A 14774-nucleotide genomic window follows, 5' to 3' on the forward strand; every position below is an offset into this window, starting at 1 on the left:
CTATCTCCTCAACCATGCTGAACCCACAGTCCGGCAGACCAAAAAAGAAGGGGAAAAAAAAATGGTGAGTGAAACAATTGAGACACAAAGTTACATTGAAGAAGAGGAAGATTTTCAGCTTCATTTACGCAATTTCAAGAATAAGAAATCTAAATCAGACACAGATAAATGAGGTTACAACCATTCTACATTATTTGTTCACTTAGCATGACATGTTGCACTTGCACAGTAATTAAAAAAGGGTTCGAGGATGTACATGTATTTTCAGGTAAAATTGAAGTGAGAAGCTTCAACTTCAGAATTGGTGGTTACAACACACAGCAATTTATTCAAAGAATTAAGACCATTAAATGGAAGTTGAAAGATGGTTAAGCAGAACACAATGAAGCCTTCTGCCTTGCCAGTAATTCTTTTAGTTTCTTTATATGCTGAGTATTAGAACACATGTAATCCTGGAAGGACTTCCTCAATTCCTGCAACACTTTTTTATCACTGCCAGTGCTCATGTTAAGCAGCTTCGAGAAGAGATTCTTCCACAGTTCAACATTCCAATATCTGAGGAGAATTTGGACAAAAATAAAATAAAATAAGCTAAGAGAGTTTCCATGAATAATTGCATGTGAATTTAACACATTAGTATTCTATGAAAAGCACAAAATTGTTTTTTACCGTCTGAACGATGACTTTGGTAGATAAATGAAGCTACCACCCGGTGACGCTTTCTTTTCAACCTCCATATAAGAGCTGTGCAGCATCATGTGAACAACAACACACAAACCATATGTGTCTACCTGGTTACAGTGACACAAAGTGAGCTGACAAAACTATATATTTTGGTACCACATTTTTTAGTTGGGACTGACCTGAAACGTCCATGGCTTCTTCTCTTGCATTTCAACACAGCAAAAGCCAGAAGTACGACAATCTCCCTCAAATTCTGTGTTGTCAGGAAAAAGATGCAGATCTATTCCCCTTCCCCAATCAACAAGGCAAAGTCCCTGCCCAATAAGCTTTTAGCACAACTGTAAAGAAGTAGAAAATAAAAGCTAGTCTCTCATGGTACCAGAATTAACCTGATCACGCCAAGGGCCACTGCGGTCATGAAACTCATGCAATGTAAGATCATCCCTGGGAAGATATCAGGTAATCAATCTCAATTACCAATCTCTAAAGGATACTATTTGCAAGATGAAGATTAAACTGAAGAAAGCATAAAATTATTAATATGGTAACAAAGAATGTGGGCCAAAACTGGAATAGAAAAGTAAGCATTAAATAAAAAAAAATATGCCATCTTTCACATTGTTTATAACAGAAATATAGACAAAAATGGTAGAAAAATCTTCAAGGATACTAGGAAAGCGATTTTTGGCAAGACCCTATGCTTCTCACCGTACAGTCCAAGAACACCAGCTAATATAAGAAGACACAGAAGCAAGTTCATTAATTGCATCGCCTTTACTTTATGTAAACTTTGACAACTAGAGGCAAAAAGTTCTGCACAATGTATGATTTCCATGTATATACGTAACACAAGCAAGTAGTTTACGCCCAATAAATGATGCATAATCGCCCAAAGTACAGTAAATCTTCTCAAAAGGGAAATATACCTAAATTATGAAAATGCATGTGTTGACAACAAGGAAAATGAAAACCAGTTCTGCAAAAGTTCAAGGATTATGAGATGAGTAGTAGTTAGAACCAGTTATACCACTAAAACCACATTAATGTCCTAACACTAAATTCCCCTTAAAATATAGTTTCCATCATTTTCTTGATAGATTCAAGAAAGCTAGTCTTATCCTCCTAGATATCAAGACTTTTCTTGTCAAACTTCTAGAAAAGTTTAAATCAAAAGAATTGAAATCAGGTCATGCCATGGTCAACAGGATAAAAACTAAAAGAATATACTAGCGTCATTTAATTGCCAAGCTTACAAAAAAGTTTAAATGGAAAGAACTGAAAAGTTAAAAATGGTTTTTACCTTGCATAGCGAATAAGCAGATTATCTGGTTTGAAATCACCATGAATGATGCCTACATTGTGCAAAGATTCCAGGATACAGAGCATCTCTATTGTGTAATAAATACATAACACCTCTTCCATGCACTTGCCAATAACCACATAAGAATTTATGGCATCCTGCACATGTTTCCATTTTATCCATTTAGTACAAAAGATTTGCCTGCTATAATAGCTAACAAATGCACACTAAAAGACCAACCTGGAGCGTCCCTTGGGGCAGATAGTCGCAAACAAGTATGCTATAGTCTGAATAAAGATGAATTCTGTGTGCAAAACCGAAGTTTGACCTCTGATAACATTAGATCTTGAATAAGTGGCTGTCTCAAAATTATACAGCACTGCTAAATAATGAAAACACTGAGGAAACACGTACTTCCTTTTCTGAGATGCGCTGATCAAGCTGCCGATACATGTAAAACTCCCAAGGGAAAGCAGGCTTTTGTATCTGCAAGAGACTTTCAGCTATTAAACAAAATCTAATATGAAATCTGCTCTCGGCGGATGGAAAGTAAACTATACCTTTAATGCGACAACATCATCAGGATTACTGTTTTCACAAGCCTTAAATACTTTAGCAAAGCCACCTTGACCAGCACAACCCTTGATCTGGTACTTCTTTCCACCTGAGTATTATAGTATAACTGTAAGTATGCATGACTGTATGAATAGGCTGGCCCATGCGCATTGAAGCTAAGAAACACAACTATACTGGTGGCCTTCCTTTTTTCCGATTAAACTTTCCCACCCAAATATTGTTAACACATTCAGCATTCTATATATTTCACGTAATAAACATTCAGATCCTACCATCTAGACTCAAAGGTAGACTCACACGGTCTAATTATGAGCAAGAAAAATGTACAAAATGACATAAGTTTAACAATTTCCAAGAAGAAAGCAGAATAGTTTATTAGTCTGAACACAAACAAATAGTTAAAGAAAATCTGCAATAATGAGATTTTACTTGGACTTTCCTTTGTTGAAGTTTCCTGAATACAGATGTATCGTGTATGCAATTAATTGAAAATCATCTACTTATCTTCCAACTGATTTTACAACATGAAATTCTAGTTTAGTTTTATTTGAGATAGAAAGTTTAACAATTAAAAAGAGCCTCCACCCATCATTACAAATAATGCTACCCTAATGCTCAAAACAATTGGAATTTCTTTCATGTAATTATAATTAATGAAAAATGGCATAAAAAAGAAAATCACCTATCTCAACAATCTTATTCCTTGACGAATTATTTAGAGAAGATAAAGCAACCTTTCCTGGGTAAGCTTTATTACTTGGATGGTAACCCTGAAATAAAGTAAAGACAGCTAGCATTAGCAAAACTATTGATCAGGCTAACATAGACTCATGCCAATGGTAATAGTTGAATTGTCTCACATCATATTTAATAATTTGACGATTTATCTTCTTCAGTAGATCTTTCACGGTGGAGCTAGCCCATGGGTTAATACTACTTTTTCCAGACTCGATGAATTCATCAATCTGCCAAAACAAAACAATACAAATATATCAGTTTCATCACCACTTCATTTAAAATATTTGAAAGAGAAACATTTCGTAAAACAAGGGAGTATCTCATAAACAAAGAAAGGACAAGATGTACAATAAAATCGTAAGAGTATTCGAGCAGTGCATAAAATTCAGTGATTACTGATATATCATAATCCTCCAAAGAATTATACCCTGCCAGAATGTCCTTTTCTTTTGTCACTGGTATTGACATAAATGACCAAGCCTGTCTCAAATGTCTGATAATATTTATCTCAAAACCAAATGATTATGCATATACGACCATACCTTCTGAAGTGAAGAACCACCAAATCTTTCAGACATTCTATCAAGAAATAGGGATTGTGCCTCCTTCAACTGCTCAAGAGGTTCCGCTTTCCTATTAGCCAGAAATAACAGCATTAAAGATGTGGCATAAACCCATCAAACAAAGAGAAAAAAAAAAATCACAATTGAGAGTGATGAAGACCTTGAAATACCCGTCTGATAAACCATATGAGCATCCTGCCACAACCCTTTTGCTTCAAGAAAAAATGCATACCACTGATATAGCAAAGAATGGCCGATACATATCTCAGTCTCCTCCATTTCTTTGAAAACCTTTTCAAAATCTTTACTGCCCTCCAACTGCATAAACCCGAATTAACCAATCAGATAACTTAAATGAAACAGAAGAAGTTCAAACCCATGAAAATTTACAAATCTACCAATAGACCTCGTTCAATTGAAGTTCAAAGATGATTGTTCCAGGAATTATAATTGCCAACACATAAATCTCTGTCTGACTCCTACAAACACTTTCATATATTTACTAACCCAAAAAACCCAAGTGCATATGTATATATATCAAGCAATCAACATGTAAAGCAAGTTACAACGGCCAACACTCATTTACTCTAAACCAATTCTGTATATACACTTCAAAAATATTTATTAACCTCTCTACAGGGGCCCTAAAACACCAAATAAACTCATCAAATAATATAATCCCCCCCCCAAAAAAAAAAAAAAAAAAAAATATACATGATATAAGTATCAAATCTACAAATACGAGAACAGGCTGTTAGATTATAAAGCAGATTGAAATTCCTTCCCATCTTCGCCCCTTTAAGCTCGCAACGACCACATGAATCCGTCAATTTATTTCACCTCACAAAAGAAAGTTAAAAGATATATTTTAAGAAATAACAACATGAAGAACATCAGTAACTAAGATCGGCACAACACGTATCTCATCCTCCTCCTATACGCTTAATAGCTTGTAACCTCCAAATAAAAAACCAGCAAAACCAGATCAACAAATTAACGTTTAAACAAAATGATCCATCAATTAAGTGAAACAAACAAAGAGTTAAGATTTGATTACATAGAGAAGCCAAATCTTGAGAAATCTGAGGTCGTTTTTGTAGTGGGAATGGTGCTTGAAAGTAGTGATACAATCTAATAGGAGCTTATCGAGATCTGTAGCACCAGAATGGTTGCCCGAACACCACTCATCCAGTGCCTTCTTGATTGACCTAAATCCACACTTCGTTATATGCGAGTATAGAACACCATGTAATCCTGGAAGGACTTCCTCAATTCCTGCAACACACTTTTTTATCACTGCCAGTGCTCATGTTAAGCAGCTTCGGAAGAGATTCTTCCAAGTTCAACATTCCAATATCTGAGGAGATTTTGGACAAAAATAAAATAATTAAGCTAAGAGTTTCCATGAATAATTGCATGTGAATTTAACACATTGTATTCTATGAAAAGCACAAAATTTTTTTTACCGTCTGAACGATGACTTTGGTAGATAATGAAGCTACCCCCGGTGACGCTTTCTTTTCACACCTCCATATAGAGCTGTGCAGCATCATGTGACAACAACACACAAACCATATGTGTCTACCTGGTTACAGTGACACAAAGTGAGCTGACAAAACTATATATTTTGGTACCACATTTTTTAGTTGGGACTGACCTGAAACGTCCATGGCTTCTTCCTTGCATTTCACACACAGCAAAGCCAGAAGTACGACAATCTCCCTCAAATTCTGTGTTGTCAGAAAAAGATGCAGATCTATTCCCCTTCCCAATCACCAAGGCAAAGTCCCTGCCCAATAAGCTTTTAGCACAACTGAAAAAGAAAATAAAAGCTAGTCTCTCATGGTACCGAATTAACCTGATCACCCAAGGCCACTGCGGTCATGAACCTCATGCAATGTAAATCTCCCTGGGAAGATATCAGTAATCAATCTCAATTACCAATCCCTAAAGGATCTATTTGCAAGATGAAGATTAAACTGAAGAAAGCTAAATTATTAATATGGTAACAAAGAATGTGGCCAAACTGGAATAGAAAAGTAAGCATTAATAAAAAATATGCTATCTTTCACATGTTTTTACCAGAAATAGACAAAATGGTAGAAAATCTTCAAGGATACTAGAAGCGATTTTTGGAAAGACCCTATGCTTCTCACCGTACAGTCCCAAGAACACCAGCTAATATAAGAAACACAGAAGCAAGTTCATTAATTGCATCGCCTTTACTTTATGTAAACTTACAACTAGAGGCAAAGTTCTGCACAATGTATGATTTCCATGTATATACTACACAAGCAAGTAGTTTACGCCCATAAATGATGATAATCGCCCAAAGTAAGTAAATCTTCTCAAAGGGAATATACCTAAATTATAAAATGCATGTGTTGACAAAAGGAAAATGAAACCAGTTCTGCAAAAGTTCAGATATGAGATGAGTAGAGTTGAAACAGTTATACCACTAAACCACATTAATGTCCTAACACTAAATTCCCCTTAAAATATAGTTTCCATCATTTTCTTGATAGATTCAGAAAGCTAGTCTTATCCTCCTAGATATCAAGACTTTTCTTGTCAAACTTCTAGAAAAGTTTAAATCAAAGAATGAAATCAGGTCATGCCATGTCAACAGGATAAAACTAAAAAATATACTAGCGTCATTTAATTGCCAAGCTTACAAAAAAGTTTAAATGGAAAGAACTGAAAAGTTAAAATGTTTTTACCTTGCATAGCGAATAAGCAGATTATCTGGTTTGAAATCACCATGAATGATGCCTACATTGTGCAAAGATTCCAGGATACAGAGCATCTCTATGGTGTAATAAATACATAACACCTCTTCCATGCACTTGCCAATCCACATAAGAATTTATGGCATCCTGCACAGTTTCCATTTTATCCATTTAGTACAAAAGATTGCCTGCTATAATAGCTAACAATGCCCACTAAAGACCAACCTGGAGCGTCCCTGGGGCAGATAGTCCAAACAAGTATGCTATAGTCTGAAAAAGATGAATTCTGTGTGCAAAACCGAAGTTTGACCTCTGATAACATTAGATCTTGAATAAGTGGCTGTCTCAAATTATACAGCACTGCTAAATAATGAACACACTGAGGAAACCGTACTTCCTTTTCTGAATGCGCTGATCAAGCTGCCGATACATGTAAAACTCCCAAGGAAAGCAGGCTTTTGTATCTGCAAGAGACTTCAGCTATTAACAAATCTAATATGAAGTCTGCTCTCGCGGATGGAAAGTAAACTATACCTTTAATGCACAACATCATCAGGATTACTGTTTTCAATGGAAACAGCAGCAGAAACTCCTCCCATAAGAAAATCCACCAGAAAACCATAGGCACCTTTCTCTGATGGAGCTTGTACATGTATGGGAGAAAGAGGTGCAAGTGCCAAGCCATTGGCCTGTCTTGCTGGCAGCAAAGAATTCTGCAAACCTCCATTAACATAACCAGTCACATTATAATTACGGGTGCGCAAATTGGGGGACAGCTTGGAAACGAAGTAGGACTGTCCCTGAATTTTCTGAAATACCGATGGATGGTGTGATCCATCTGCCATGTTAGAAGCTCAAGACGGTGACCTGCAAAGGGAGATATGTTCAACAAATTTTAGATATCCAACAAAACACATTATTAATTGTCCACTGTACACAACTGTCAATCAATCATACAAGACATATGTGGTCCTTCCATTTTAGGTAACAAGGATGATCTATTAAATAACACATTCTGGTTTGGATTAAATACAACCATCAATTCCTTATCTATAAAAAAGCTGCACTTAAAATCAGGAATAACATCTCAGCTTCAATTCCTCCACCAGATCAAAGGTATTGAAGTTTGAAATGAATAATCTTTCATTTTGAAAATGATTACGTGAGACAACATGAGGTAGCAACACCCATTTTGACTCAAAATCAATGGCAGGATCAGCAACATCAACCACGTGAACCCAGCAAAGTCAAACATGAACAAGACAATAATATTTCTTATAAATTGCACCTCATATTGCGAAATTAATCAATGAAATATGCCGTATTTGTTATCATTTCCCTCACCCAATTACTTTCAAAAGGTTTGGACAAAAATGACAACATTTACCAGGAATTAATAAAATGGCTTTACTTAATGATTCATTAAATATTTATCAATACACCCATTTAGAGGAAAAAACTCACCCTCTATAACACTTAAAACTTGAACTTCCTCACTTCTCTTCAAACCAATTAACACACTCATCTCTTATCTTGTTCTCATTTGTACACATCACATTGATTAGTTCATTGTTTAAACAAACTAAGAAGGAAAGGATCTACAAATTACCAAGTTCATCTAAAGTGGTACAGAGAAGACTTCATGGTTTCAAGTATTTTGATCATCTCTCTTGTTAACTAAACTCGTCTGATCAGTAAAACTCACATTATGATCGTAGTTTGCAAAATCACCTAAGAGTAATTAATATTCAGAATTTGGTTGTGGAGTTCACATACTGGAAATTTGCAATTTCTCGAGTAGCTGCTAGAAATCTTAGTGCTCGAGAGTTTTCTAAGCTGCTCAAGTATTTGTAGTTTCCCATAATTTCACGATTCTAACAATTTTTTGTCATTATTTTGACACCGGTGATTAATTATTTGGATCAGGAAAATCAATAGTTAGGATACCTAAATAAGAACTTTCACAGGTTTAAAAAACAGAAACAGTGACAGAAATGTCATTGACCATAATAAAAGCGTACAACCATGATCTTTAGCTGACCATTTCTAGATCGTTTCATTTCTTAATTTTCATTTATTTTCTCGTCAACCAAACAGAGAGTAATTAAACTATTAACATATAAGAGTGAGCACAGATCTAAACAACCAAGCACAAAAAATAAAGATCCAATAGAGCAAAGATGTTAACTTCAACGACTATAAGATGACAAGTTGAAACGACAAAAAAATTACACAGAGAGAAAATAAAACGACATTAGATCTATAAAAAATAAAATGATTTAAGAGTAAAATGAACCTGAGTAGGTCGCCGAGAGTGAAAACTCCTGAAAATGAGGAAAACAAAATGGAAGAGAACAGATATTTAAAGACAACATTTAGGGTTTATCAAATGACGCATTTCTCCCTGCTCAGGTTTTAAATTACTGTTGTCACATGGACTGAAACTTACTATAGATAGAACATGAATTTTTTTTGTATGATCGTGGACAGTATAGAATATACGCAGTCCTTAAATAATTAAATATAATGAGCTGAGATCGTATCGCATTTGATAGATAATCAGTGAGCACGCATATTTATATTTTAGAATGACAAGTTTTTAATAAGAAAATTGCTAAATTGTGGGGGATAATAATTTTGTCCTATCTCCTCAACCATGCTGAACCCACAGTCCGGCAGACCAAAAAAGAAGGGGAAAAAAAAATGGTGAGTGAAACAATTGAGACACAAAGTTACATTGAAGAAGAGGAAGATTTTCAGCTTCATTTACGCAATTTCAAGAATAAGAAATCTAAATCAGACACAGATAAATGAGGTTACAACCATTCTACATTATTTGTTCACTTAGCATGACATGTTGCACTTGCACAGTAATTAAAAAAGGGTTCGAGGATGTACATGTATTTTCAGGTAAAATTGAAGTGAGAAGCTTCAACTTCAGAATTGGTGGTTACAACACACAGCAATTTATTCAAAGAATTAAGACCATTAAATGGAAGTTGAAAGATGGTTAAGCAGAACACAATGAAGCCTTCTGCCTTGCCAGTAATTCTTTTAGTTTCTTTATATGCTGAGTATTAGAACACATGTAATCCTGGAAGGACTTCCTCAATTCCTGCAACACTTTTTTATCACTGCCAGTGCTCATGTTAAGCAGCTTCGAGAAGAGATTCTTCCACAGTTCAACATTCCAATATCTGAGGAGAATTTGGACAAAAATAAAATAAAATAAGCTAAGAGAGTTTCCATGAATAATTGCATGTGAATTTAACACATTAGTATTCTATGAAAAGCACAAAATTGTTTTTTACCGTCTGAACGATGACTTTGGTAGATAAATGAAGCTACCACCCGGTGACGCTTTCTTTTCAACCTCCATATAAGAGCTGTGCAGCATCATGTGAACAACAACACACAAACCATATGTGTCTACCTGGTTACAGTGACACAAAGTGAGCTGACAAAACTATATATTTTGGTACCACATTTTTTAGTTGGGACTGACCTGAAACGTCCATGGCTTCTTCTCTTGCATTTCAACACAGCAAAAGCCAGAAGTACGACAATCTCCCTCAAATTCTGTGTTGTCAGGAAAAAGATGCAGATCTATTCCCCTTCCCCAATCAACAAGGCAAAGTCCCTGCCCAATAAGCTTTTAGCACAACTGTAAAGAAGTAGAAAATAAAAGCTAGTCTCTCATGGTACCAGAATTAACCTGATCACGCCAAGGGCCACTGCGGTCATGAAACTCATGCAATGTAAGATCATCCCTGGGAAGATATCAGGTAATCAATCTCAATTACCAATCTCTAAAGGATACTATTTGCAAGATGAAGATTAAACTGAAGAAAGCATAAAATTATTAATATGGTAACAAAGAATGTGGGCCAAAACTGGAATAGAAAAGTAAGCATTAAATAAAAAAAAATATGCCATCTTTCACATTGTTTATAACAGAAATATAGACAAAAATGGTAGAAAAATCTTCAAGGATACTAGGAAAGCGATTTTTGGCAAGACCCTATGCTTCTCACCGTACAGTCCAAGAACACCAGCTAATATAAGAAGACACAGAAGCAAGTTCATTAATTGCATCGCCTTTACTTTATGTAAACTTTGACAACTAGAGGCAAAAAGTTCTGCACAATGTATGATTTCCATGTATATACGTAACACAAGCAAGTAGTTTACGCCCAATAAATGATGCATAATCGCCCAAAGTACAGTAAATCTTCTCAAAAGGGAAATATACCTAAATTATGAAAATGCATGTGTTGACAACAAGGAAAATGAAAACCAGTTCTGCAAAAGTTCAAGGATTATGAGATGAGTAGTAGTTAGAACCAGTTATACCACTAAAACCACATTAATGTCCTAACACTAAATTCCCCTTAAAATATAGTTTCCATCATTTTCTTGATAGATTCAAGAAAGCTAGTCTTATCCTCCTAGATATCAAGACTTTTCTTGTCAAACTTCTAGAAAAGTTTAAATCAAAAGAATTGAAATCAGGTCATGCCATGGTCAACAGGATAAAAACTAAAAGAATATACTAGCGTCATTTAATTGCCAAGCTTACAAAAAAGTTTAAATGGAAAGAACTGAAAAGTTAAAAATGGTTTTTACCTTGCATAGCGAATAAGCAGATTATCTGGTTTGAAATCACCATGAATGATGCCTACATTGTGCAAAGATTCCAGGATACAGAGCATCTCTATTGTGTAATAAATACATAACACCTCTTCCATGCACTTGCCAATAACCACATAAGAATTTATGGCATCCTGCACATGTTTCCATTTTATCCATTTAGTACAAAAGATTTGCCTGCTATAATAGCTAACAAATGCACACTAAAAGACCAACCTGGAGCGTCCCTTGGGGCAGATAGTCGCAAACAAGTATGCTATAGTCTGAATAAAGATGAATTCTGTGTGCAAAACCGAAGTTTGACCTCTGATAACATTAGATCTTGAATAAGTGGCTGTCTCAAAATTATACAGCACTGCTAAATAATGAAAACACTGAGGAAACACGTACTTCCTTTTCTGAGATGCGCTGATCAAGCTGCCGATACATGTAAAACTCCCAAGGGAAAGCAGGCTTTTGTATCTGCAAGAGACTTTCAGCTATTAAACAAAATCTAATATGAAATCTGCTCTCGGCGGATGGAAAGTAAACTATACCTTTAATGCGACAACATCATCAGGATTACTGTTTTCACAAGCCTTAAATACTTTAGCAAAGCCACCTTGACCAGCACAACCCTTGATCTGGTACTTCTTTCCACCTGAGTATTATAGTATAACTGTAAGTATGCATGACTGTATGAATAGGCTGGCCCATGCGCATTGAAGCTAAGAAACACAACTATACTGGTGGCCTTCCTTTTTTCCGATTAAACTTTCCCACCCAAATATTGTTAACACATTCAGCATTCTATATATTTCACGTAATAAACATTCAGATCCTACCATCTAGACTCAAAGGTAGACTCACACGGTCTAATTATGAGCAAGAAAAATGTACAAAATGACATAAGTTTAACAATTTCCAAGAAGAAAGCAGAATAGTTTATTAGTCTGAACACAAACAAATAGTTAAAGAAAATCTGCAATAATGAGATTTTACTTGGACTTTCCTTTGTTGAAGTTTCCTGAATACAGATGTATCGTGTATGCAATTAATTGAAAATCATCTACTTATCTTCCAACTGATTTTACAACATGAAATTCTAGTTTAGTTTTATTTGAGATAGAAAGTTTAACAATTAAAAAGAGCCTCCACCCATCATTACAAATAATGCTACCCTAATGCTCAAAACAATTGGAATTTCTTTCATGTAATTATAATTAATGAAAAATGGCATAAAAAAGAAAATCACCTATCTCAACAATCTTATTCCTTGACGAATTATTTAGAGAAGATAAAGCAACCTTTCCTGGGTAAGCTTTATTACTTGGATGGTAACCCTGAAATAAAGTAAAGACAGCTAGCATTAGCAAAACTATTGATCAGGCTAACATAGACTCATGCCAATGGTAATAGTTGAATTGTCTCACATCATATTTAATAATTTGACGATTTATCTTCTTCAGTAGATCTTTCACGGTGGAGCTAGCCCATGGGTTAATACTACTTTTTCCAGACTCGATGAATTCATCAATCTGCCAAAACAAAACAATACAAATATATCAGTTTCATCACCACTTCATTTAAAATATTTGAAAGAGAAACATTTCGTAAAACAAGGGAGTATCTCATAAACAAAGAAAGGACAAGATGTACAATAAAATCGTAAGAGTATTCGAGCAGTGCATAAAATTCAGTGATTACTGATATATCATAATCCTCCAAAGAATTATACCCTGCCAGAATGTCCTTTTCTTTTGTCACTGGTATTGACATAAATGACCAAGCCTGTCTCAAATGTCTGATAATATTTATCTCAAAACCAAATGATTATGCATATACGACCATACCTTCTGAAGTGAAGAACCACCAAATCTTTCAGACATTCTATCAAGAAATAGGGATTGTGCCTCCTTCAACTGCTCAAGAGGTTCCGCTTTCCTATTAGCCAGAAATAACAGCATTAAAGATGTGGCATAAACCCATCAAACAAAGAGAAAAAAAAAAATCACAATTGAGAGTGATGAAGACCTTGAAATACCCGTCTGATAAACCATATGAGCATCCTGCCACAACCCTTTTGCTTCAAGAAAAAATGCATACCACTGATATAGCAAAGAATGGCCGATACATATCTCAGTCTCCTCCATTTCTTTGAAAACCTTTTCAAAATCTTTACTGCCCTCCAACTGCATAAACCCGAATTAACCAATCAGATAACTTAAATGAAACAGAAGAAGTTCAAACCCATGAAAATTTACAAATCTACCAATAGACCTCGTTCAATTGAAGTTCAAAGATGATTGTTCCAGGAATTATAATTGCCAACACATAAATCTCTGTCTGACTCCTACAAACACTTTCATATATTTACTAACCCAAAAAACCCAAGTGCATATGTATATATATCAAGCAATCAACATGTAAAGCAAGTTACAACGGCCAACACTCATTTACTCTAAACCAATTCTGTATATACACTTCAAAAATATTTATTAACCTCTCTACAGGGGCCCTAAAACACCAAATAAACTCATCAAATAATATAATCCCCCCCCCAAAAAAAAAAAAAAAAAAAAATATACATGATATAAGTATCAAATCTACAAATACGAGAACAGGCTGTTAGATTATAAAGCAGATTGAAATTCCTTCCCATCTTCGCCCCTTTAAGCTCGCAACGACCACATGAATCCGTCAATTTATTTCACCTCACAAAAGAAAGTTAAAAGATATATTTTAAGAAATAACAACATGAAGAACATCAGTAACTAAGATCGGCACAACACGTATCTCATCCTCCTCCTATACGCTTAATAGCTTGTAACCTCCAAATAAAAAACCAGCAAAACCAGATCAACAAATTAACGTTTAAACAAAATGATCCATCAATTAAGTGAAACAAACAAAGAGTTAAGATTTGATTACATAGAGAAGCCAAATCTTGAGAAATCTGAGGTCGTTTTTGTAGTGGGAATGGTGCTTGAAAGTAGTGATACAATCTAATAGGAGCTTATCGAGATCTGTAGCACCAGAATGGTTGCCCGAACACCACTCATCCAGTGCCTTCTTGATTGACCTAAATCCACACGAAATAATTCGTGATTATCACAATTCTGTTTACAAAAAAAAAAAAAAAAAAACAGTTAAAGGGAGTGCGTGCTTACAAAAGCCATGGCAACAGAGGGTCTTGAGCAGCGGTGTTGTCCTCAAAGCTGGGCAAAATAACGGCCATATCTTCTCTCTGTGAGTCTTGCTCTTGCAGGAGAGAAATTCAGTTGATTTGATTCGAAGAGAGAGATCCGGAGCGCAGAGAAGAAGCGGGAAATTTCTTGCTTTTCAAATTTCAGATATTTTCCCTTTTTATCGTTTAAACTTTAAATGGACCTTTTATTACATGCGACCATTATCTTTTGTGTTTTTCATTTTTTATTTTTTATAGAGTAAACGACTTTTTCCCACCCAAGGTTTGGTCTAATGACACTTTCCCACCCACCCAGTTTCATAATGACATTTTCCAACCTCTGTTACAATTTGTCTGTTAATTTTAAC

General features: G+C 35.1%; 2 protein-coding genes across 3 annotated transcripts; both read right to left on the minus strand.

Annotated features, from left to right (window-relative positions):
• Nucleotides 1-148: 148 nt before the first annotated feature.
• On the minus strand, nucleotides 149-6761 carry LOC116113325 (mitotic checkpoint serine/threonine-protein kinase BUB1-like). The gene is made up of 16 exons (XM_031399482.1): nucleotides 6695-6761; nucleotides 6582-6633; nucleotides 5519-5674; nucleotides 4919-5069; nucleotides 4022-4179; nucleotides 3841-3931; nucleotides 3421-3525; nucleotides 3243-3330; nucleotides 2545-2648; nucleotides 2399-2470; nucleotides 2225-2314; nucleotides 1985-2142; nucleotides 1074-1128; nucleotides 864-998; nucleotides 670-791; nucleotides 149-555 (listed from the first exon to the last, which is right to left on the minus strand). The coding sequence occupies exons 1-16, from the start codon at nucleotides 6759-6761 to the stop codon at nucleotides 369-371; spliced, it is 1791 nt and encodes a 596-aa protein (XP_031255342.1). The 3' UTR covers nucleotides 149-368.
• Nucleotides 6762-9380: 2619 nt separating this feature from the next.
• Nucleotides 9381-14457, minus strand: LOC116113371 (mitotic checkpoint serine/threonine-protein kinase BUB1-like). Of its 2 annotated transcripts, XM_031399527.1 has the most exons (14): nucleotides 14390-14457; nucleotides 14151-14301; nucleotides 13254-13411; nucleotides 13073-13163; nucleotides 12653-12757; nucleotides 12475-12562; nucleotides 11777-11880; nucleotides 11631-11702; nucleotides 11457-11546; nucleotides 11217-11374; nucleotides 10306-10360; nucleotides 10096-10230; nucleotides 9902-10023; nucleotides 9381-9787 (listed from the first exon to the last, which is right to left on the minus strand). In XM_031399527.1, exons 1-14 carry the CDS (start codon nucleotides 14455-14457, stop codon nucleotides 9601-9603), a joined length of 1584 nt encoding a protein of 527 aa, XP_031255387.1. In that variant the 3' UTR covers nucleotides 9381-9600. The 2 variants fall into 2 exon arrangements, with proteins under 2 accessions (XP_031255387.1, XP_031255388.1); XM_031399528.1 differs by lacking the exons at nucleotides 14151-14301; nucleotides 14390-14457 and adding an exon at nucleotides 13500-13733.
• Nucleotides 14458-14774: the final 317 nt, after the last annotated feature.

The sequence above is a fragment of the Pistacia vera genome, unplaced genomic scaffold (genome assembly GCF_008641045.1).
Source record: "Pistacia vera cultivar Batoury unplaced genomic scaffold, PisVer_v2 Contig678, whole genome shotgun sequence".
NCBI lineage: Eukaryota > Viridiplantae > Streptophyta > Magnoliopsida > Sapindales > Anacardiaceae > Pistacia > Pistacia vera.